General features: G+C 35.1%; 2 protein-coding genes across 2 annotated transcripts; one reads left to right on the forward strand and one right to left on the reverse strand.

The window, feature by feature from the left end:
- Positions 1-6393: 6393 nt before the first annotated feature.
- LOC110458959 lies at positions 6394-15818 on the forward strand. The gene is made up of 7 exons (XM_021510954.1): positions 6394-7047; positions 9614-9872; positions 10387-10580; positions 10747-11106; positions 11362-12723; positions 13431-13522; positions 14697-15818. The coding sequence occupies exons 1-7, from the start codon at positions 6901-6903 to the stop codon at positions 14968-14970; spliced, it is 2688 nt and encodes an 895-aa protein (XP_021366629.1). The 5' UTR covers positions 6394-6900; the 3' UTR covers positions 14971-15818.
- A 1731-nt stretch (positions 15819-17549) lies between these two features.
- LOC110458963 (carbohydrate sulfotransferase 3-like) lies at positions 17550-22743 on the reverse strand. Its single transcript, XM_021510959.1, has 3 exons — positions 22565-22743; positions 21841-22078; positions 17550-18760 (listed from the first exon to the last, which is right to left on the reverse strand). The coding sequence occupies exons 1-3, from the start codon at positions 22683-22685 to the stop codon at positions 17932-17934; spliced, it is 1188 nt and encodes a 395-aa protein (XP_021366634.1). The 5' UTR covers positions 22686-22743; the 3' UTR covers positions 17550-17931.
- Between the last annotated feature and the right edge of the window lie 3794 nt (positions 22744-26537).

A 26537-nucleotide genomic window follows, 5' to 3' on the forward strand; every position in this document is an offset into this window, starting at 1 on the left:
AAGATAATTTTATAAATTTATTACTAAATGCAAAATGGGAAGATTTCTTTCAGGGAAAGAATGTTAATGAATGTTGGAAAATATTTCTCTCTATTTTTACCGAATTATTAGACAAAGTTGCTCCTGTAAAAGAGATGCGTTTGAAACAACGATCTGACCCATGGATCTCTAGTGAGATATTGGATTGTATAAAACTAAGAGAAAAACACAGAAATGCTTTTAGAAAAACTAAAAATATAGAAGATCGGGTTTTGTCCAATAAATATCGAAACCAGGTACAGGGAATGTGTAAAGTTGCTAGAACTGAATATTTTAACTATAAGATTGATGAAAGCAGTAAAATTTCGAAGGAGCTATGGAAACAATTCCAAAATTTGGGTTATAAACAAAACACCAAATCAGAATCTAATGTAGTCTTGAACATAAATGGTGAAAATTGTCATGATGGTCTTCCAATCGCAAACCATTTTAATATTTTTTTTACTAGCATTGCGCCCAGACTTATTCAAAAATTACCAAATGCAAAAGGTAATTATTTTAGCATAATCAAATAGTGTAAAACAATTTTACAAAGTTAGAAGTAATAAAAAGTGTCATTTAACCCATGTTAACCCATGATCGTACATTAGGAACTATGTAAACTTAATATGTCTAAGAGTACGGGCCTTGATGCCATACCAGGTAGACTTTCAAAGGATGCTGCCTCTATCATTAAAAAACCTTTGACTTTTTTAATCAATTTGTCTATTTCTCAGGGTTATAAATTCCCGACGACTCCAAAATGGCCAAAGTTAAACCTCTTTTCAAGAAAAATAGTAGGCTTAGTGCTTAAAATCACGGATCAGTTGGCATTCATAGTATCGTATCTAACATTCTAGAACGAGCGGTGTATAATCAGCTAGAATCTTTTCTTGTTGAAAATAATTTACTATAAGAGCTACAGTCAGGTTTTAGAAGCATATACCCCACTGACTTTTGTTTAATCCATCTTATCGATCGTATTAATTATCAATCTTCTAGAGTTTTGTATACAGGTATGGTTTTATTAGACCTACAGGAAGCCTTTGACACTGTAGACCATAGTATTTTATGTGATAAATTGTCTGTTATTGGTAACGAGTCATTAGAATGGTCCTATCACTCTGGTATGACACACATTGTAAACGTAAATGTTGTGAACTCAGAATCTTGTGATGTAAGTTGCGGGGTACCTCAAGGTAGTTTGCTCGGACCGCTATTATTTTTTTATTTATGTCAATGACATGCAAATAAGCAGTGATACAGATTGCAAAGTTTTGTTATATGCCGATGACTTGGCTATTATTTTTTTCGCATAAAGACCCTAGGGTATATCAAGTAAACTACCATCAGTGCTGGAATCTTGTCATGACTGGCTAGTCGATAATAAATTATAGTTACATCTTGGAAAAATTTAAAGTATTATTTTTGGTCCAATGCGTAAAATAAAGAAGAGAGTTTTACAGTAAGCTGTAATAATCAAAATATTTCAGTTACATCATGTTTAAAATATCTTGGTATACTTTACAACTAGTTTTCTGGTGAAGAGATTGTTGATTCCATGATTAAAAAGGTTAAACAAAGATTATAATTTCTGTTTAGGAATAGTAGTTGTTTGTCTTTCGAATCCAGGAAGACCTTGTGCTCTGCGCTTATTCTATGCCACTTTTACTATGCAAGTGCTAGTTGGTATGAAGGACTGTCAAAAAAACTTTAAAAAAATCTACAAGTGGCACAAAACAATGTGATACGATTTCCTTAAAACATCAAAAATGAAAATAATAAATTAATTTACAGGAGCGTATGAAAGGAAAACAAGAAAGGAAATATGTGGACTTTTAATATGATTTTATGTTTTAGATTATTATGAATATTTTCATGTATGTTTCACATTCAAATAGAAGAAACAATTAAGGTATAATGTGTACTTTTAACCTGACCATCATATTTAAACGGAATAGTAGTTTATTTTATGAATAAAGTCTCATAAATGTATCAAATAATGTAAAACACCAATATTCAATTTTAAAATTGAACTTAAGTTTCTTTAAAAGGACTCCAATGGAAATAAGCTTTCAGCTTTTTGGTTTATCCTAGATAAAAGGCTGCAATGTCTGTGATAACAATTCTTAACTTCTGATCTCATATATATTAACTAGTGCTCAATGTTGTAATTTAAAGGTAGAAGTACTGTCGCAAAATCTAATGTTGTACTGTTACTCTACTCTGTGATATTCATGTATTGTTATATGCCTATTTTACCTGAATAAATATTATTATTATTAGTCAGCCTCAACGTGAATTAGTTTTTTACTTAAACCCATTTTCTGTGGTTGTGTCAAAATCATCACATGGGATTTTATCTGGAACTATATCTTGGTTCAGACCCTTAGCGAGTAACGTTTTCCCGCTGTTGATGAGCTCATTTTGGAGACTCGAACTACCCACTTCTCCAGCACAATATAATTCAAAACTGCATCTCTGTTGGGGTTGTTAATATAAAACGGTTTAATTTAGTCGAGTGGCGTTGTTTAGTCGTCTCGAAGCTTCATGCGTGTGTCCATATCCCCTACAATGGTACAGTACAACATGAACCAAAATTAACAAGCATTAACATATAAACATGTCATATTACATTTTATCATAATTATGGTGTTTCGCTTTACCGTGGATTAGTCTCCTTGTGTTGTTATTTTTCTTTGAAATTATAGATTTATCTAGGAATAATACATTTTTCTATATGGTGTCAGTATATTAGCATTGTCATGCAAAATACAGTAATTTACAATGAAATGGAAAGTGAAGGGGGCTGCGGTAGTCGAACGGTTAAGGCGTCTGAACATCTTGATCAATGTAGCCCTCCACCACTTGGTTTCGGGTTCGAGGCCTACGTGGGGTACTTTTCTCAGGTCGGTGGGTTTTCTCCGGGAACTCCGGCTTTCCTCCAGCACCAAAACCTGACACGTCCTTAAATGACCATAGCTGTTAATAGGACGTAAAACACAAAACAAATAATGATGCCTTTAGTGTTTTTTATGAGCCTTATGTTTAAAGGTTTGTATATTATTACATTAGTGAATCAACCATAATTTAAAAAGAAAATGTTGTTAAAAATTCCCCAGCTTCGTTAGCCAACCAGTACCAATGCACTCTCTCAATTGTTATCCGGGTTTATCGACAAGGAATACAGGATATTGTAACATGATATTGTCTTTATGTAGATTGTAATTGCCTTTTACAAAAGCCATGGTAAACATAAAAATGCCGGGAATGTCGACGGCTCAGTTTTCCCTGCATTCAACAAACAATAGCCCCGTCGAATAGATATATTTAATCCGTAATGGGGAAGAGGGAATAAATAGACATGTGGGCGTTATTACGGGCTATTCTTCACCATTTTCTTCAATATATTTGTTATCACAGAAATTATGTCATTTAGAAATAATGAAGAGAATACTTAGAAAGACACTCTATTCGCTTGGACAATGACAGAGGTAGTATATTTGTAACACTCACTTTGTGACAGTTGTATTGCGAAAATGTGCATAGCTCGGAATTAATGGAGTACGACGCACTTAAATGGCTATTGAATGAAATGCAAAATGCAATTTAATACAAAACCGCGCGATAAATGAGACAATGCGAGACAACGGAATACTTCCGTGCAACTAAGAAACATGAAGATGGTATGTGACACAACGAAACATTGTGATACCTCCGTGCAAACTGATAAGGGTTGCACGTGAAAACAGGTAACACTTGGCACATGAAAACTGGTGAAGTTTGCACGTGAAAACCGATTTAGTTTGAACGTGAAAACAGGATAAGTTTGTAGGTGATGTTGGCCCTCCCAATGTCGTTGAAAGAGACGCAAACGACGTACATGTATGATTGTATTTAACAGTCTATGTGCCCTCCCTTAACACAGACATACATTGTATGAGAAGCATAACTACACAACAAACGATATACTACACTTTTGCACGAAATTCATATACACTTTGCTATTTTTAGATAACGTTCGGATGGAGTAGAGAATGCTTCCTACATTATATTTTTAGAAGAAACAAAAGTATACACACATACTTTTGCTCTATCAAGACAATAACTAAATTTTCATATCACAATAAGTATAATTTATTACGGTCAAGCATTACATTCCCAGAAATATTTTCAATATGAAGTGACATTTTAAAAGCTGTGACAATTTACTGACTAAAATCTAGATCCATTTGTTCATATTTTTTCTGCGTAATATAACGAAATAAGAGTTACTTGTGAATTTGAACTATTATACAATTTTCTCAATATTGTATGATAATATTGTGATCTCCCGGAAGAGGAATTAAAACATGATGCCGACACAAACAGTGCTGCAAGAAACAAAAAGGTCGTACAATTTCAATATCGAATTTAATACCAAATTTAATAACAGATTTAGGAAACTGAGACTATTTTTGTATATTTTTTGTTTGATTTTTTTATGAAAATGTACGTGGTCTTTATACAGAAGAATGATATAGAGGAAAATAAATTAATCAAGCTTCAAAAAATATTTTAAAAAAGGTATAACAAAATAAAGAAATATTAAACTTTCTTTTTTTAACGTATCATTAGTAAACACATTTGAAATATTCAGAAATATTCGTTGGTTATTTTTCTGCTTGAGATAACAGTTTCAGACAGAAATTATTACAGCGTGCTCATACAGATATAACATACACAAGTCTGATACAGTTAATACTTTTATTTATGATGGCATAAGTGACCACGAAAATGAAGAATTTCTGTTGAAGAAATTCATGCCCACTTTTAACGCACATGTCACTCTAGCCAATGGTGTACAGTTCATAAATGTGGTCGCCGCCTGTCAATGGGCTACATGGCAGACCACACAAATCTCCACTGGAACTGAATATTATCAATTCACACGTCCATAGTAACAGTGAACGAGTGCAACACGTTCCTAATATAATATGAAACACTAATGGTTAGTTTTGTGTCGACCATATTCCGCCAAATGGACAGAAGGAGAAGAACCCATCCGAAACCTGCCATCAGCACCAAGAAACAACTACATAATACGGCCCAAGTAGTTTGGTAGAACAACTTACAGAGCCAGCAAGAGACGTTGTTGTTAAAAGGGATTGCTATAAAGTTTGAAACCAATACAAACGAGGTAGGTCATCCTTACGTTTAACTGGTTTTCAGAAAGAATATAACATTCAGGCATGATCAGCTAGCATTTTTTCTTTCGTACAATGGAAAACGTGATTATGTTTAGATAAGGATTAAGCAAGTAGGTGATTTGTATATCGACAAAACCACGCACTGATCATGCAGATCGTTCAGTATGGTTTTGACATCGGAAGTAAGAAATGCATTTTTGGATATGTTTCGTTATATCGAATTTCAAACTGCTATATCATTTAAGAAAGACGGACCTGATCAACGCAAACGGCTTTGAAAATGAACCAATTCAGCAGACCCTCAATTTGTCAATTGTCTGATAAAGTTTTCCATGTTATTCACCAGTATCTTCACCGTACATTATTGATGATACTTAGATTGTCTTGATAAGGTTGTTGTAGCGTTGGTCTGCAGATAAAAAAAAACACCAACAAAAACAAACACACTTGCAAACAGACATAAAAGCTTAAGTTTTCGAATCTATTCAAGATATTGTATGGGAGTCCAAAATACCAATATTGTGGACACCCAAGTTAGAATTGCAGAATCAGGAACAGATAACCAAACTTATTATTATTATTGTTATAAATTTACAGCTGTTTAAACATATCTTCTCGTTACGTAGGTTAATAACTATCGTCCATATAGTGAGAAACAAGCCTAATGGGAGAACGTACAAGTACTGTAGGTTATCTGAACACGGAATCGGGAAGCATGACTTAGCAACATTTTAAATGTAAGGAAAGCCAATCCCACACACTGTAAGTACTGGAGCCATGCAGGTCAGTGTTGTGACGTGAAAGCAAATCCAAATGACGAGCAATTTAAAAAATAAAATAAGCCAGACATCCACAGGACAGGTCAGTAACAGAGTTACGTTAAGATGATTTATAGAGAAGTGACTTACTGAAACAGTCTACCTCGATACATTCATCTATATATACCATATGTATAAATCTGTATACCGCTTCGCCTTGAATACTAATTCAAATGACCTTTAAACATGGAATGAGTAAATCAGAATTTTACATACATCAAATACAGAGTAAGGCCACGTCTCTGTATGCAAATTACTGTCACTAAAGACTTGCATCAGTGAACGCACTACCTGGTGGTAAGGGGGCCGCCAGCCAGGTAAAACACATCGTCATGACCACGCCAGCCAATGAGCATGCGCCGACAAGGTCAAGGATGACCGCAATATTAACACAAGAAGACATCTTCCGTCAACACATATGCTTACTGGTACATGTTTGATAGTACCTCAGAAACCCGCGGGAACTTAGGGAACATCACGTGTGTCTTCATATAAGTGTGACATACTTTCAGGACACTGACATACTACCGGATAGTACAGTATAGTGTTCAGTGATCGAAGAGTCTGAACGTACAACGTATTAGCTCGTGGATTACTAATACGAGGAATGTTTAGCTGCAGTTATATCATAACCACGCCTGTTGGAGATTGGGCTATCATACACGTAGTTCAGTTGTAAAAGACATAAGATACTGTGATACCAATTAAGCTTGGCCAGAAACGTAAACTTGTATAAAAGTCTACAAAACAAATATTATCGGATATCACAACGTATATGTCGGGTTATACGATACACATACTGTATATAACAGAGCGACAAATATTACAACTACAGTAATTTATTGAATGACTAGAAATCGTCTAAAGACTTCGTCATGGATTCACTGGTACCTAACTTTGGTCAAGTCGGTCAGCGAGGCATAGGACAGATCCCAGGCCAGAACCACGACTGTCAGCATGGCATACGACATCAGGTGACATACGAGGAATTGGACAGACCAGCCAAGGAGTTGACTCTAGAAGTAAGAAAAAAAATGTCAAATAGTTCATTTTTTAGGATGTCATAAATTGTTTATATGTGTCATTTGCATAATTGCAACTTCATCATTTTTCAGTTAAGTGATGTTTTAAATATTTTTAAGGATATGTATGTGTGGTAAATTGTAAACGTTTTTATCTACATGAGTTGTGTTATCTACACGCCTATTCATATAAACGCAATTAGCTTCCTTTGTCAATTAAATTATGCCTGAATTCACCCAAACATGACGTAATATTAATTCGTGGAAATACTTTTTATTTTACCTTTAGACGTAATCACTCTGAATATTTACATAATGCATAATGTATATGAATACCTGTATGTGTTATACCATCAATAACATAAAGCGTTCCATAGCTATAATATGATTCCCTAGTACTTACATCTCAGTAGAGGATAATCAGGGGATGCGTTTCTTAAGAAGCTTGAGAACATAAGTTGTGAAAGTACTAAGATATTAATAAGAAACTCTTTGTTCCGTTTCTTTTATATTCAACCAACAGGCGGCCCTTGGATGTTTTTTGAATTCTTATATGTATTGCATGTTTATGTATTGCTATGTATTTCAATGTATACATTACTTAAATTGATTATACAATTAATTCGAATCTTGATTTTGGAGGGTTATAAGAAAATAAATATGGCTCATCATTTCGTACAGTAGAAATGTTTAAAAAGAAAAAGAAAAAAAAAACCGTTTTTTATCCTGCTGACTATTTTGTACTCATATTGGTCTTTGTTGAGTTACAAATTGTATTTCTTGAGTTGTATGTTAAGATTTTGATTGTCTCACATATACATGTAAGATAATTATTGAATTCAAAATGTTGGAAACGTTTGCCTTCTTAATCGTATCCAAAGTGTAAGATGGACACATAGTTAAAATAGCAATATTTAGAGGAATGTAAGATAAAAAATAAAACAGGTATTAGTTTCTATAAATATGAAATACGTATTGGATAACATATTTCGCAATATGATGATGTATCGCAATTTTGAAAGTGGTAACGAACGCGGAGCGAACGGGAACATTGTTGCGTAATTTTATACTGTACTTATGACAGAATTGATTAATTTCAGAACTCCGCAAATAGTCAAACATATACATTTTGCTACTTCAGGTAACATGAGGATGATACATTAACCTATTAAAAAACTGGGTTGAGGCGATAGCAATAAAAATGTCATTCGTATATATCTCTTTAAAAGTTATAAAATATAAAGACACGTACACACGTTTTTAAAGGAGTACATTGGTCTGGAGTTTTAGAAATATTTATGCCAAAAAAACTTAATATCTATGCCAAGCATCTTTTACAGTTAGTTTACACAATTAAATACCCGGTGAAAGTAACCATAAATAGAATTATTTTAACATTATTGACAAATGAAACAAAGAGGTGAAAGGCTCATAGTGAAACATTAACATATTGTGGTATACATGTACATAAGTATAGCGCCTATTCTTATCCCGAAGTATTACTCTAAAGCGCTTAACATCTATCAAATGGATGAGAAACCGATGTTACTATCACAAAATATGGAAAGGTAGCTTTGCTCAAACATATCTAACTCTAACTACATATAATCCCCTCAATATCTCCATGCGTGTCAGATTGCACGTGTATTACTGCTTAAGTTTGTATCGTTGATTGGCTTGTTATAGGTTTGTATTTACTTAAAGCGCCACACTAATTGAAAACTAGACACTGTGCTGACCGAAAAACTGGCAGTAGACCAGATTATATAAATCTTTTCTTTCAATCGGTTACAAAGAGGAGATAAAAGACGCCCTATTTTAAACACACTTAAATGATATGCTGTTCATTATCCTTTCATAACTGTATTCGACATGCCTCAGATGTGACCTGAAGTATTGTGTACACTTGTTGGTTATTCTTTTACTCCATCTCAAACAAAATTTAAAACCGCATGTATTTAGTTTTTCAACATTTACATGACCTGGCCTGGTAAACGACTTAACGGTTTGTGAACACGATTTCTATTCATCAGATTGTTAACATTTACTTCCTTGTTCTAGTCGTGAGAAAACAATTGAAGCAAAATTATAGTTTGGAAAAAAACTGCTATTGCTTACATCACGTGATTGACGAATAAGATATGAAACACATTATGTACAATTAAAAAACTTCAATCAACAGATCAATGGTTGAACTTTGTACAAAAAGTGTCAAGCCATGAATGGCTTACTAGACAAGTTGCCTGTGCAGCGATATACCTTACGTAACCGAACTACTGAACAGAATGTCTTCTATAAGTGCATTAGGTTTAAAGAAAAGGCTTTAATTCTAAAACGGGAATACAAATATAACATTTTAAGATTATTTATAAACCATTCTGGACATCATTATGGGACTGTAAAAACGGATAGAATGATTTTATCGAAATTGAAAACAGGTTTGTTATTGGTTGCTTAGGTTTGGTTATACCTTGTAATTTAAGAGTCAGACATCAACACGGTTGTCATAGCTACGTGTTTGTGAAGTTATTGTAAGGAGAACTAAATAAAGGATTCTCTTCCTCAGGTGTTGTACCAGCTCTCACTGAAGCTACAAAACACGTCGAGAGGTAACTGGGCAAGTCTCGCCGAAATCATGGGCTACTCTAGAGACAAGATTGACGAGTTCGACCACCAATCAACTGCCGAGTATAAACCACCTGGTTATCTAGTGCTCAGAGATTGGACAAAACAAGAAAGAGGGCGGTCGTTATACGTCTTATTGGAGTCCCTGAAACAATGCGGTCGGTTTGACTGTGTTGCATTTCTGGAACAAGAAATAAAAAGTATGTTTAAATGAAGGCCGATAATTTGTATCAGACTCATTTGTGTGCCTTGATGTGTTGGTGTCACTACCCAAGTTCTCGGTATGAGGACCTGCCATTTCTTTCATTTGACCTAGATTTACATGGCGAGTGTCGTTGGTGAAGCACAAAACGCTTACCTTTCTGAAACGCCTGGTCCTATTATCCTTGTACCTTTTCAAGGGTTTCCGTGATAATTTTTCCTTTGTTCATAGTTAACCCTATTTTGATTGTTTTATAATTCGAATTACGCTTTTGTCATATCTACATCAGCATTTCAGATAAATGGGTTGCGATATACGTCAGTTTTGTTATTGTTTCTCAGATCAATTAAAAAGTCTTAAATTTTCATTACTAGAGTTCCATTTCAACATATTTCGTTTAGTAAAATGCTTAATGCCTTTTTTCACTAGAAAGGTATAAATAAAAGAACATGCTTTAAATCAGCTAGTTCTGTTTCATTAATAAATATTAACTTCTTTGCCCACACTTTCAGATTTACTCTCCATGAAGCTGCACTTGAAGATAACAGACGAAACAGTCAATCCTGACGCAGTCAAACCATACTTCCTCACCGTGCCAACCCGTTGCCAGGCGACACTAAAGGATAGCCTTGAGAACGTATTTGGCGGCGAGCTGCAGGACTACGAGATCTGTGCCTCGTGGACAGATAGAGCACATCAGTTTAAAGTAATATATTATATTTAAATGGAATTTTAGGCTTGTAAACATTCATTTTTCTTGAGAAACATAATGGCAATGAACATCATTTTAATGTTTTGTTTTTATGTGTGTTGTATTCAACATTTACTACATTACTTTAGGTGTAGCTTATTTATATTTTCCTCAATTTCAGGGCATGCATTTGTCCGTTCGCCGACAAAGGCGATCCAATATTGGCTCTTCCTTGACATCATACCAAGAATGCACTCACTTCCGCTGTCAGGGGCAACAGAACAACTTGTCAGATCCTAATAATCTGTTGACTGGACATAGGAACCACCAAATCACATGTCAAGAAAAGAGCATCACTTCGAAGGAGAGAAACGTATCACCAGATCAGTTGAACGTTAGCCCAGAAAATCACACCTTTTCACGAAACGGACAAAGCATTTCAGTGGGTGATGAAAAACGTCGTCTAGAAAACTGTCCGGGCCACAAAGATTACGTGTCGGAAGAATGCATGTATTGTGGCAAGTTCAGAACATTCACACAGGTAAATTGTAAAACATTTCTTTATGAATGTTTTGTGATATATAATGAAAAATGAATAAATGAATGAATAATTTTGTATTGTTATATAATAACTTAGGGAAATACATCGTGTTTTTGAAATAATGGATAAAACATTTCTTTAATTTGTTTATGAATAGCATAAGGCGTTGTTTCTTATTCAATTTTTGTAAATGAAGATTGTTACATCAAAAATGTTATTGTATTTTCATTGCGCACTTGATTTTATATATTTCAGAAAATAGTTCACTCACAAGCGGATAAAGAGCACAATAACATCATTGGACGGAAAATAGAGTCCGGCTTGCATTGTCGTAGTTGTACATGTGACATATCAGTGATTGGAGGTGTGTCCCTCTCCGGTAGAGAACGACAGCTCTTGACCACTCAAAGGACAGACATATCATGTGATGTCACCAGGACAGAACGAGGCTGTGACGTCAGCAGTCGAAAGTTGAGTGACGGTTCAAATAATGAAAATGTCGTGTCCTCTACTACAGATATGGACGTTGATGTTAAACAGATTGATGACAGGCCTGAAACGTACAAAATGTCTTCGGAGACTTCTGGGTATAAAAGCTTTCCAAACGTGTCATCAAACTCCGGACACTTAGATGGTTACTATGACGACGACATATTGAATGAGACATTCGTGAAATCACCTTTCCACACCCAAGCAGTAGTGAGAGTGGTCACGGAAGACATAACAATCGAAAACGATACTGAAAATGTGACGGAGCTGCATCCCCACGTCATGACCCGCTCAATATCCGATACGACATCATCATATCAACGTTTAAATAGGGAAACCATGACTTACAAGGAAACAAACATGTCTCGATTCAGATTCGATGCCGTACAAGTAATGCACGGGCCCAATCTTGGAACCGTCGGAGACATGTTTTGTCGTCAGCACAAAAGTCCTATAGAACACTCCGAAGAGGTTTTCAAGAATACGAATCATGAAATGAGTCCACATCTGCAGATACAAGGAAATGGCAGGGAAAATATTGTACCGCAAAATGGTAGTGGCAATATTGTACCGCAAAGTGGCAGTGACAATACTGTAACGCAATGGGGTAGTGGCAATATTGTAACGCAAAGTGGCAGTGGCAATATCGTACCGCAAAGTGGCAGTGACAATACTGTACCGCAATGGGGTAATGGCAATATTGTACCGCAAAGTGGCAGTGGCAATGTAGTACTACAAAGTGGCAGTGGCAATATTGTACCGCAAAATTACAGGGAAAATATTGTACCGCAATGTGGTAGGGAAAATTGTATGACGGAAAGTGTAAGGGACAATATTTTACCATCTCGAAACAATCTTCCCGAAACGCACGAAATGGTAAACCTTGGAAACGACGTTCTTCCTAAATCTACACAGAAGCAAGCAGTACCTGCATTACCGGCCAGAAAGGTCGACAGATGTCAACAGATTTCATCCACTCGTGAGGACAAACCCCCAACCCTCCCTCCACGGAACAGACCGGCACCCTACCCAAGCAGCAGGTCTTCAGCCGTAGATTCTAAGTTCGTACATCTTAATAAGGAGTTACAGAGATATCCTGAATGGCATCCGAAGGAACATGAAAACACAGTGAGTATTGTTGAAATGATAACCGAAAATACGAAGTAAAGAACTTAATTACTGTTTTTTCTGTCACTATTGGTACTTAAAGTCAAAAGAATGAAAATCCATGGATGTACAAGGAAATGGCTTAAGTGTTGTGAAATGTACAAAGAAATGGCTTAAATGTTGGAAAATGTACGTAGAAATAGCTAAGGTGTTGTGAAATATACAAAGAAATGGCTAAAATGTTGTAAAACGTAATAAGAAATGGCTAAAGTGTTGGAAAATGTACGTAGAAATAGCTAAGGTGTTGTGAAATGAACATAAAAATGGCTTAAGTGTTGTAAAATGTATGTAGAAATGGTTAGTGTGTTTTGACAAATTAACAAAAACCTATTGAACCCTTTATAAAGTAACAAATTTACAACATTTTACGCTAAAAACAGATATTTTATTCTTCAACAAGTATTTCATGTAAGACGTACCACATTGAAGTCTTGCTACAAGACTACGGCTAAACTCGGGTACTGATAGTCCACCAGTCAACCAACTTGTAACGTAAAATAACCAATAGCCATACGATGTATGTAGCACACACTAAAACATTTATATGCCGGAACAGAAAGCACTCAAGTATTGCGACTAAGCCATGCAGTTAATTGTTTTTATAAAGGATAAAAATAGAATGAAGAGTGTAAATCAGGCACGGTAGTAACTGTTTATAACTGTGACAGGTGGAGAATAAGATGAGCCGCTACCTAAATTCCGATGGGCACTATCTGTTGTGGTACATGACCTCAAAGAAGACCTTGGTACTCAGTGTCAGGTAAGGAGTACCATCTGTTGTCCTTAATGTCATGTCGGGGTCTGTTGTCTATAGTACAATGTACACGTAGTTCGTTGTCTCCCGTTGTTTGGCAAATCCTTGGGCTGGACATTTAAGTATCTGGTAGGGAAAATTCTATTATTCTTTAGAGTCATGTCGGAGTGTGTTTTCTTCAGTCCCATTAGGTGTATGTTGTTTATAATGTGATGAAGGAGTCCGTATGAAACAATGTATTAAACAATTCTGTAGTATTAAGTAAGTGTCGGGTATGAAACAATATATAGTCCCCAGTGTAAGATAGACATATATAGTCATAGGTAAATATTTCAGCGGTTTATCCAGGCGTCAATTTCGGGCTGACATATTTAGTCTTCGTTGACAGGTATGTATCTCATCGGAACACATGTCATTTATTGAATATAAGTGTTAGCGTGTGATTGATACCGGATCTAGGATGATAAAGATACATACGAGTTCTGGGAATATACACAGGTATATGTATCTGTTTCTCTCTGACGTAGAAACTTTAATCGTGGTTAATATTATCGGTTTTGACGTTTTACACCTCGTGACTTCTTTGAACTACGTTAATAAGTTCTCCTGTCAATAGGTACATAGTTGTGTATATATTATACAGGATTGCTACATCTATCGTATCAAACCCGGGAGGCTCATCATGTGGGTGCGTACAAATCGTTTTATTAAAAGGCAGTAATTGATATTTCCAGGAAATTATATTTTAAACATTCGTTTTAAAGCACAAACAACTTAAGCATTGATAATGTATAGGGAAATGGATTTGTTTACTCTATTTTGTCGTCAGCCTACATCCACACAATTTAACCAAACATACTTCACATGTGAGTTCTGTAGTTTATGGAAATAGCTCACCTTTTCGGGATACCTGGATTGTTTTTCTTGTGTTTATAATAGTTTCTTTGTAAACCTTTGCTTTGTTCAAATTTTGCCATGGTTTCATCGATTTTGAGGTAGAGTGGCAGTTTGGTTTACACCTTGTGTTGCAATCAATTTTAAATCAAATATTTAATGAAGGAACATGTTATAAAAAAAAAATACTCCTCTGATAATTTCCCTCTCTCTGACGACCTTTCTTTCTAGAATGTAATACTCAGTAAACTTATGTAGATATTTATGTTTTTTTTTAAATTTTCAGTCACTTGAGAAAGTTGATCCACTATGCCATATACGTAGCTCAGGAGAATGGACAGTTATCATATTTCATTTTCAAAGGCGAGACGTTCACAGACCTTCACATGCTCCTGTATTACTACAAACACGCCGGTCTTAAACCACAGTCACTCCAGGCTCGTCACTCAAACGACTTTCTGCAGCAACAAAATCTAAGAGGAAGCCGCCAGATAGCGCGACTGTCGCACGTACAGTTACTGTATCCGGTCAACTCATCAAGGGGCCGCTCCAGTGTTTAATACGAGTTTATCTGTCACAGGTTGCTCAAATATTGAACGCGACTCAACTGTTACAATGCCGATCTGTGTGCGAGGCGAGGAAATTTGTCACTGAGTAGCTTCTTTGTTTAAAAGTCGTTGACATGCCATGGGCTGCAGCCGTGTTTAAGACGAGCTAACCTTTCAAGGGGCCGATCCTGTGTAGGGGACCGTTTCAGTTTACAAGCGAACCTAACAATCAGGGGGTTGCTGCAGTGTAAAGCAAATCTATCTGGCTCGGCGTCGCCTCACTGTTAAAAGGGAATGTTAAATTGAGCAGACCTGTCAAGAAACCGCACCACTGTTCAATCAGAATACAACCTTCCTGTGTGCCACTCTGGTGTTCAACAAGAATATAACTTTCCTGGGCCGCTCCGATGTTCAACAAGAATCTCACTTTCATGGGCCGCTCCAATTTTCAACAAGAATCTCACTTTCATGGGCCGCCCCAAAAGATCAACAAGAATCTAACTTCACTGGGCCGCCTCAGTGTTCAACGCCAATCTGAAATAGGATCATTCCTCGCTCCAGTATTAAAAGCAAATATATTTGTCAGGAGAGTGCTCTAGCGTTAAAAACGAGCAGCAATCATATCACGGAATCTCTCCAATCATTAAGACGATACTTCTTGGTTATCAAACCGAACTTTATTGCCACGTAAAACGACACAACAGTTCGTTATACAAAATACAACAGGCCTCATTGTTTAAGCTTTGTTATCAATATTACGTACTATTATTATTCCATTCACAAAGTTATATTAGAATATATCTCATTTTGTTTCTGTTAATAATGTTGATATAATTTTAATAAACTCTTATTGAAATGTTTGTACATCTTTGTGCTTTGTTTACATTCAGATAGTTTACATTTGCGACAATATGTGTCAAGTGAATATGTATGTACGTAAAAAGAAAAAAAAGACGAAATCACAATGCCTTTTAAAGCAAACTTTTTTTCTATCTGCGGTCTTAAAGCCGCAATTGTTAACGGTGTCAATAGTGCAAAACAAATGCCATACAAAAAATTATGCTATGCATCAAATCATCATTGAAAAAGAAGAAGGCAAAGGCAGTTATAGGCATCTGTGTGGTCGACTTATGTTTGTTAACAAACTATTAGAATTCTTTTGTTGAAAAAATAGTTGTTGATGATTCGTGGGAGAAGATTATATGACATCATAACTTACAATTGAGGTATGTGTCACACATGCGCAGTCTTCATCTTCAATTGTTGAGGCAGTTTACTTACCTGTTCGACGTGTAGGTGGATACCTATGGATATTTGGTATCCTCCCATCACAAGGAAAGTCTCTATACTGGTGGTTTGATTCACAGATAACTTTTTTAATAAGAAGTACTTCTCTCAGAAATGGGATTTCCATTTTATTTTCAATATTTACTCATATCTTAATTAAAATCTTACTTACATTTGTAACAAGTACAGTTGTGGGACCGCACAACGCACCAAAAATAGCGTGCGCACACCGTGCATACATCGTTCACACACCGTCCGCACATCGTCCACACATGGTGCGCACAACTGTGCGATTTAGCAACCGTTCGCACCGTTGTGCGCTTCTCTCCGCACAACTGTGCGATTTGGTATCATTTGGAGATCAAATTACGGAATGACAAAAATACGGAAGGCTCGTATGCGATAATGTACACTGTGCAAATATCTGTAATTTCTCATCACAATAATCAAGATTATACAATTTCACAAAGCTTGTTACACAGTATTACAGCGACCGTTAGGCTGTCAAGAATGGGTTTGGCTCCAAGGTAACAGAACAGGCAAATAACAATTTTATGAGTGTCCGGAGTTTTACCTGACCAGTGCCTGACACACAGAGCTGATAGGCGATACCGTTTGACCGTAATGAATAGTATTTGTTATTTGCATTCGTTTGCCTATACCTCCCCTTCACCTGGATTTTCACACCCCGGCCTTACCCGACGAGTTACGTAAGTGCCCCAGGCGGGGAGAAAACTATGGTCCAGGTACATGTACAAAGTGGTTATGTTTACCTGTATACGGGATTATGTTGTAATTTTACATGTGTCGATTAAATTTGTTTAAAAACACAGAAAACAGAATTTCTAAATATAAGAATGTATAGACAGAAAGATAAGTTTATAGATGTTGCTAGAATATAGAAACATACGTAAAAATCAAGTTTATATGTTTAAACACGAAACCGTATAAATTGTTAAGGCATTCCTCAATTTACACCAACCACGATTGTTATCGCACAACGTCCGTCCATCGTGCGCACATATGTGCGCAAGCAATGATCGTTCAGCTTTTTATCGTTCGCCCATCGTGCACACACCGTTCACACACCGTGCACACATCGTGCGCACACCGCACATCGTGTAACGTTGTGCGATCCCACAACTGTATAATTTAAAGCTGTGTGTTTGTCATCGTGTGTTGACACTGTGTTATATTTTGTTCTTTTGTGTTGACGCTGTGGTATATTTTGTTCTTTTGTGTTGACGCTGTGGTATATTTTGTTCTCGTGTTTTGTCGCTGTTGTATATTTTGTTCTCGTGTGTTGACGTTGTGGTATATTTTGTTTTGACGCTGTGGTATATATTTTTTGTGTGTTAATGCTGTGGTATATTTTGTTCTCGGGTTTTGAAGTTGTAAATTTCGTTCTTTTGTGTTGACAATTTTGTTATATATACATTTTATAACACATTATTCATATTTGATCTAACATGAATTTTGTTTTCTTGCACCAGTTTGATTATTCGAAATGAGAAAGTGACTTTCCTGATAACCCTTTTTACTCTTTTTTTTTTTTAAACGAAGTGCCGAAGTAAATTGTTTCCACATTTTTCTTAATCACTTTTTTTCCATTAAGTGCTACGCATACATCAAGAAATGCATGTCCAAATAACAATAATAATCGAGGGAAATATAACATTGTTATATTCAAACATGACCGTTATGTGTCAGATAGTCACTGAGGAGAGATTTTGGGTTCATTGGGAGTCTGAGTGGTATACTTGTGTTTCTTAGGTCTGTCTTGTCCTTCAGCTCTGGGTATCTAGCCAGATCATAAATCTCAGAACATCCCAAACCGGTCAGAAGGGCAACGGAAGGAGGAATAGTCAATCGCCATTTTCGGGCAGTTTCACTCGAGTTTTGCTTGAATAAACCCCATTTTCGATTTGCCTTTGTTTCGATTGAATAAGACCCGGTCATGTTTCTTATTCTCCTTTCATCTTCATAAGTAAAATCATAATTTGCAAATTTATATAGCTCTTTCGTGACCTTAATCGGTTCAATTGCCAAATCCTCATAAAACACGGTGCGAACTCTGTTAGGGTGGTGAATCAACAATTGCTTCGAATCCATGTAATCCTCCTTCATTTTCCGACACAGACTGCGGGCTGTCTCTAGCGTATTCTTGGTATTAGATGGCCATATTTCCATCCTGGAATGTAACACAGCTCGTGGATCCCTCATTAGATGCACAATTTTTAGATTAGGATATTTTTCAAGCATTCTGCCGACCAATCCTACCGTAACTCTCACGACCTTGGTAACTCTTGATGTAGCGTTTTCACAGCGGCGTATTTGCTTGTCGAAGCAATATTGCAGCCGCCCGTTACAGTCTTTCAGTGACTTAGTCCAATTGAAGTCTCCACGTCCCTTGGCGAAACTCCAAAGTGATATTGTGTCCTCCAACAGTCGAAAATCACAGCTGTAGATGGATTTAAGAACACCGAGAGCATGCATATCGATTCTTTTTGCTTGACTGAAAAAGAAAATGGGGATATGAACATGAACAGATTGTTAGCAATCTATGATTAGAAATTTTGAAGATGATGAATTAAAAAAAAGAAACCCGATAGTGTATTACATGTAATAAGATTTTTTTTTAAATATCATATAAATTTGTAGTTTTAGATGGTTTTGACGCTTCCTGATATCTCGTATTCAGTATTGATAATTTACATACTATGACACAGCTAGCGTTGGTGAGAAGAGTACAGATAAAACAATTCTGATTGTTTTGTGCTATTCTGAAAGTTGGGGTTGTTGTTATTGTTGTTGCTAAAAGATTGGAATGTTCAAATCTAATTTATTATTGAATATTTTTTCCTTTGCCAACATATAAAGTGAAACGTATGAAACACACACTAATCCGCTTGAAATAGACGTTTTGAAGTAGTTACTCACCAGACAAGAGATAAAAACTTATCATAATAAAACATTATCACGGTAGTCATGAAACAGATATAAAATAACACGGAAGCCACCCTTAAATATAGAAAAAAACAGCAGAAGGATCAAATATGCAAGATTTCAGGTATCACAAGTTTTTATTCAAGTATAATTCAAAATAAAGTTTCCTATTTCAAAATCACCGAGTCAGTTTGACAAAAAAAGTTAAAAAGGGAAATATTTAGACCTTCCTGTTATTTGTGCTTCCCAAACATTTCGGGGAAATATAATTCAGCTGTTTTACCTAACAAATGTAGTCGTATAACATTCATTGGCATTCATTGTAGTTTGATAGTCTGTGCGTGCTCTAACTGCTACAAAGTAGAACATCCGGTTTCATTTTAGAGACATCTTTCAAATGTCAAAGCGCTACTACAAACAGATAGGCATCATGTGTCGAATTCCTAGGCAAAAAAAAACCCCGAAACTGTGCAAATAAACATCTAAGGTACGATCGCCTACACAATGTCCCTTTCAGCAGAGCACCTCACCGTGAATTTAAAACGACACATTGGCAGATCGACTTCTGCAATAAGATACGGTATAACTCCTACCTACATTCCTCCCAACATAAAAAATGATGATATGGTAACATTCTCATATGTGTATGTAGATTCGGCAACACGTCACAATATACCGGAGAACAATATCTACATAATAAGTAGTGTATCTCTCAAGCGTACATAGAAATTTCGAGGTACATATGTCGGCAAGTAGATATAAGTAATGCATTATATTACACATACACATCCACTAGTAGGTGACCGATTTATCTCTCATATACAATTATACTGCGATGAAATGTTAGACTTGGTATACATATACAAGAAAATATTGTAATTAAGGTGTATCGTCAAGCAAGCGGAAGTGACGCATACGAGGGAGCTGTCCGGTCTGGTCAGCGGGAGTTCATTGGTGTGAAAGTTGCATATATATCGGGTTTAGAAATTGTAAGATTTTCATTACATTTTACTGTAAACACGATTTTATTCTATCAGCCAACATCTGTATACAAGCTATACCATTTAAATGGATAAACAGCCTTTGTTTCCATTTATATATTTCTCTCCTTGTGTGAAAGTACTCTTGTTCACCGACGAAGAGTTACACTAGAAAAGATCAAAGAATCGTTTTTATGAAGCATGCAGCAATCTACGACCTAGCTTATCCGGTTCATGAAATTCGTAAAATGCTGCTCACCCGGTTCGGCATCACTTACCAGGTTTAAATAAACAAGTTTGGTCCGTATGACAGGACTAGGACACTGACTAGAAACCAGGTTAATGCTGATTGTTAGATCATGATAACGTATACAACCTACGTTTTGAGTAGGTTTTTCCGTTTTTCTGTTTTTGTCACTTTCTATTAAAATAACAACTTAAAATTACCGATCCCCCCTCCCAAAAACAAAATTACTAGCGAATATTCGTAAGAAATTAATAATTGGTATACAAAACTAGCAATTTACGTATTTACTTAAGATCAATGATCCAAGCTTTAATGTGAAAAAGACCCCCGTCGCGATTATTCAATCTCAAACTCCCCAAGATAAACGTTAAAGCCTCATTCCCAATATATTTGTGATAAAGTCCCACGATCACAGGAAAAGAAATCATATATTTTTAATTTATTCGTATTTTAATAATCTTTACACAAGATAAACGAAAGAAAAGTCCTGGGGGTCGGAGATAAAATGCACGTACTTAAAATTCCATACAAAGCTGGACACAGTCTACTCCCACAGATCCCGTATTAATAGGCCGGTATTAATATCTATGAATCACAGGTCTTTTCCTAAGGTTAAATTAGAGGAAAGATAATAACTTAATAGTAAATTTGTAATATCATGTTCCTCCTCTGTATCAACGGACAGATTTATCACAAGATACCGATAATACATTTAGCCAAATGCATAATATTTCTTAAGCCAGTTCGTGATAATGCTGGACCTATATTTAAGTGTTTCAATGACAACGCTTGTGTACGGTTTTAATTATGGTTACGAATATAATGATGTTTGTTATTACCAGTATATCAATGAAATACATATTCCTTATGGTAACTATAGGAGAAATACTATGAAATGATATTTCTGATTAATTTTTAGCTAATACACAACATAGGTTAAACAATGGTTCAATCGTGCAATGTACATGTATTTGAAAAAGTCATGATTATATTTAATAAAATGTTTTTATGACCTGTACACAACTTTTGGACTCAAGTAGTACATTTGTTGGAAAACAGGTAAAAGTCTGTGTTTCTTTACCTTCCGAGATAAACTTTAATTTAATTCTAAATCTCAAATCAACCCGAGGTCCATATATTGACAATCATAATGACCATACTACAGACCGAAAACGAGGCCAACTAAGAGCAAATGTCCTTTTGGTATTTTTAAGTTGTTTGACCTGCTACTGTTATTGTTTTAAAGCTTTATGTATTCCCGTTGTTCTTAACGTGGTATCAAACCATGGAACCGGATTAATGATACGAAACCGGATTAACGGTTTTGTGTGAGGTTATCATGCAGTTATCGGGTAAGCTAAAGGATGTCCGTTATCTTTATTCACAGGGTTATAAATATACAAAATATTTCATTATACTTACGTGCAGTAGGTGTCCATAGTATTACAATGGTACCCCGGTTTGAAGTAACCAAGTTTACTGAGGCTAAACAGGGGTTCGTAGAGATAAAAACTCCCCTTACGAACCCCCATCAGTTCTCCTAGGAAAGTCGACCCTCCGCGGATATACCCGACTATCATGATATCAGACTCCGATCTAGTGGTAGCCTGTGGCATATGTAACATTATATTGGGAGTTTCCGGTGACTTCGTGTGCAATCCTGTAGAAAAGGACAATATATCATTTAAAGGATTGACATAAAATAAACAGCATGCTATAAGGGTCCACTAACTACTGTAAAAACTGTTGATAAATTGGTTGCATTTAGATTTTAGAAAACAACCCAACAGGCATATCTATCGTTTTGATAAAACCAGTCCTGAAAAGAAGAGCATACTTTACACAATAAACAAAAGATGAAAAAAATGTCTGTCTAGCCAACGGTTGTACATGTACCCTGGCCATGAAGCGTTACAGTTATATCCCAAACGAAAATAAGGAGAGGCTACTGCATGTACGTTTTCCTAAATGTTTGCTTGTAGTGGGACAGCAAATCTTAAACCGGCTGTTGTAGCATGTTGTAATACCAAAATTAACATATTTACCGATATGACGATTTAATAACAAATTGATCGATGAGACAAAGATTAGTTAAACTAGTGCTCAGACTGTTTGATCTTGTTATAAAGGTAGCTTGTATACTTACTTGTTGCGTAGCGCGTTGGCGTATACAACAAAAAAACGGACCTGCTAAATATAAACAGTATAGGTAGTACAATGAAAATCGTCCAAAACACAATGTGTACATTTCGGAGAGGTTTTGACATGCCGCCGTCAAACAAATCTGAACTCTGGTGCCACTGTTTGTATCAGAATCAGTTGACAATCTCTCTCACACAACACTGATGCGGGTATTCCAAGAAGAGTCAGAAAACAAAAAGCCTTAGTCACATCCAAAACTGAGGTCTGTTTACGAACACGATGAAATTCTAATAACAGTGTTGGTTATGATCACCAGTGGCTAACTCGTGTTTAATCATGTTATAACGTTACTGTAATGTTGTCTTTATAACGACACCGGTCGGTAACGACTCTTACACACACCTATCTTCAGAGATCAAATAAAGGCATTTTAAACAAGCATGCGTAGGGGTATAGAGTCTTTGTCTCAGCAATGAATTTACAAATTCAATAGAAGTTTTACCAAATAAATCAACCGACCGTGACTCTCTATAGTTAAACGGCCACCAGTATTAAGCGTACTAAATACTCTGGTCTCGTTAAACAAAAGAATACAAACGATAAATAATTAATTCCGGAACCATTTTATTTTATTTTAATTCTTACAGATGGGTTTTAACCACAATGTAAACGAATGAAATGCTAAAATTGTGAAAGAAAGGGGGTCTATAAGGCCCTTTTTTGGGCCCCGGTATATATTTAGATTTTCACCTCCTTATTTTGTTCAAAGATATCCTATATTGTATGACATGCGGAAAAACTAAGGTAAAACTTTGACCGAAAGTGGGTTTCTGGGTGTACCAAAAGGGGTATGGTAAATCACAAATATAGTTTGCTGTTGTCAAAATGACCTTAAAAACCAAAATAATACCATTTCTGTTTTTGAAAACATGTATGAATTAGACAAGCATATGTAACGGAATGAAAAATGACAGAAATTCAATCGTCCCTTAAAGATTATTTAAATAAAACGAAGGATTACGTCAGGGGGGTCTTTTCGGTCATTTTCAATGAAAAGTAATTTGTTTTCTTAATAATTTCCTTTCTAATAAACATTTTGACTTGAAATTTACAACTTCACTCATTTAAGTAGACTTACATAAAATGCATATTGACAACATACTTTCCTTTTGTTTTATACTGAGTTATGGCTTCTGGACACATCTCAAACTTGGCTTTTTCAAATATCTCTCAATTTAAAGTGAATTAAAAGATGCATGACAACCTTTCTATGACATAAGTATAACATATCAATTGTTAGTATTGTATATTATTTATATCATATAATATTTGCTCAACACCTGAAGTGAGTTCCAGGTCCTGGTTTGTTTTTTTACTTATCAAAGTTAACTTACAAATCAAAAATGGCATTTGACACCACAACTACTGTAAAATGAATGATTTAATATATGAAGTTTGATTTGCTGGTAATTTCAAGTCTCCTAGCCTCAATGAAAGTATCTGCTTTAATCGTTAAAGTTAACCGATTTCATTGTTTTATCAAATGTTCTGCCTATTTCCAATGCTTATCCGCTGATTGTACATAAAAGGCATTTGGGAATAAGCATGTAACTTGGCATAGAGTTTAGTTATATGATGATATTTAATTTGTTTCATACACTGATTGCATGGTTAACGTAATGTAACAAAAAGGGAAGAAAAGTAATTAAGAAAAAATATGAGTAGCAGCTAGCATTGAATGTAACAAATAAAACGTATGAAATTAACAAAATGATTAACTGTTAATTGCAAGCATTAACTCGAACGAACAACTTAGTCTCTCTTTGCATTTTCAAAGCATAAACTATCTGACTTTTGGTCAGTGTAGCATGTCAATTGCCCCTCTTACTACTATAAATACTCTACTGAGCCTGTTTAATCTACATACATTCATATAGACTAGTATTGTCAGGAAATATTTGGTGTTAGGCAATGAGATGCACTTTGGTCCGTGTACTCTAAATCACAAGAAAATGTGTTTTTAAGTAAAAAGGCATTGTGGGATAAGAATGAAACTTTCACAAATATAATATCCTCATATAAATACACTCTATGTCAAGTTACATGCTTATCTCCAAATGCCTTTTATGTACAATCAGCGGTTAAACATTGGAAATAGGCAGATTATTTGATAAAACAAGGAAATCGGTTAACTTTAACGATTAAAGCAGATACTTTCCTTGAGGCTAGGAGACTTAAAATTACCAGCAAATCAAACTTCATATATTAAATCAATAATTTTACAATAATTGTGATGTCAAATGCCATTTTTGATTAGTAAGTTAACTTTGAGTAAAAACACAAACCAGGACCTGGAACTCACTTCTGACACAGGTATTGAGCAAATATTACATGATATATATACTATACAATATTAACAATTGACATCTTATACTTACAGCATATAAAGGGTGTCATGCTCCTTTTAATTCACTTAAAATTTAGAGATATTTGAAACTGCCAAGTTTGAGATGTGTCCAGAAGCCATAACTCAGTATAAAACAAAAGGAAAGTATGTTGTCAATACGCATTTTATGTAAGTCTACTTAAATGAGTAAAGTTGTAAGTTTCAAGTCAAAATATTAATTAGAAAGGAAATTATTGAGAAAACAAATTACTTTTCAATTGAAAATGACCGAAAAGACCCCCCCACCCCCCCCACCCCCCCGACGTAATCCTTCGTTTTATATAAATAATCTTTAAGGGACGATTGAATTTCTGTCATTTTTCATTCCGTTACATATGCTTGTCTAATTTATACATGTTTTCAAAAACAGAAATGGTATTATTTTGGTTTTTAAGGTCATTTTGAAAACAGCAAACTATATTTGTGATTTGCCATACCCCTTTTGGTACACCCAGAAACCCACTTTCGGTCAAAGTTTTACCTTAGTTTTTCCGCATATCATACAATAGGACATCTTTGAACAAAATAAGGAGGTGAAAATCTGAATATACCGGGCCCAAAAAAGGTCCTTATAGACACCCTTCCATTGATTAAAGGTTTTGTTTTTCTAAACATTTAGCTTTATGTTAGCAATTAAAGTTTATTTAAAAAATAATCAAATATCAACTATTACATTCAATTAAAAACGTTAGCTAAACGACAAAGTATTAATGATTAAGTAATAGGTTACAACTGTTTATGTAAAATATTTGAGCTTTTCGACAATGTTAGCTGCACAACTTACAAAGTCTATCAAAATATTAGCTTTGTTATAAATATTAAAGTTTACAAAAAAGTGTTCTATTCTATTAAAATATTAGCTATGCAATAGATATTCACGTTTACAAAACTGTTTTCTATACTACACTGTACTAAAATATTAGCTTTGCAATAAATATAAAAGTTTACAAAAATGTTTTCTATACTACTAAGATATTAACTACAACGTATAAAATAAATATTTAAGTTTACAAACTTTTGCTATTCTAGTAAAATATTAGCTATACAATATATATTAAAGTTTACAAAAATGTTTTCTATACCACAACTATTAAAATTCAAAATATTAAAACATCTAAATGTAAAATATTAGCTAAACAACAAATATATCTTACTATAATGTTTGCAACAGGACATGTTTACAAAAGTGTTAGCTGTATGATATTATTTCTATTCCGTTCATGTCTTGTCTGTATTGTAGATGTAGATATATGTAGATTGAACGTCATTTCTCATGCCGGTATGATCGATAGTCCTACAACATCCGGTCATTATCTGTTAGATACAATACGGACATTAGTCACTGGACATTCCATTTTTTACCAATACCTTACCTATCTGGTAGATGACAGGCATAAAGCAATTACTATAATGGGTTTTTTCGTGTCTGTCTGGGAGATAGTACACACACAATAATCGTTATTATTTTTTTATCAATATCCTCGCAAATGTCTCTGAATACCTATTTCTTAATTGTATTATAGCATATATA

Source organism: Mizuhopecten yessoensis, unplaced genomic scaffold (genome assembly GCF_002113885.1).
Source record: "Mizuhopecten yessoensis strain PY_sf001 unplaced genomic scaffold, ASM211388v2 scaffold9875, whole genome shotgun sequence".
In the NCBI taxonomy this organism is placed as follows: Eukaryota; Metazoa; Mollusca; class Bivalvia; order Pectinida; family Pectinidae; genus Mizuhopecten; species Mizuhopecten yessoensis.

Coding starts and splice junctions, on each gene's coding strand:
- LOC110458959 (XM_021510954.1), top strand. CDS start 6,901: ATGGATTCACTGGTACCTAACTTTGGTCAAGTCGGTCAGCGAGGCATA. Junction 11,107..11,361: donor AGTTCAGAACATTCACACAG/GTAAATTGTAAA, acceptor TATATATTTCAG/AAAATAGTTCACTCACAAGC. Junction 12,724..13,430: donor CGAAGGAACATGAAAACACA/GTGAGTATTGTT, acceptor TAACTGTGACAG/GTGGAGAATAAGATGAGCCG.
- LOC110458963 (XM_021510959.1), bottom strand. CDS start 22,685: ATGTCAAAACCTCTCCGAAATGTACACATTGTGTTTTGGACGATTTTC. Junction 22,079..22,564: donor GCCAACGCGCTACGCAACAA/GTAAGTATACAA, acceptor CCTTTTCTACAG/GATTGCACACGAAGTCACCG. Junction 18,761..21,840: donor ACTATGGACACCTACTGCAC/GTAAGTATAATG, acceptor TTTCTTTTTCAG/TCAAGCAAAAAGAATCGATA.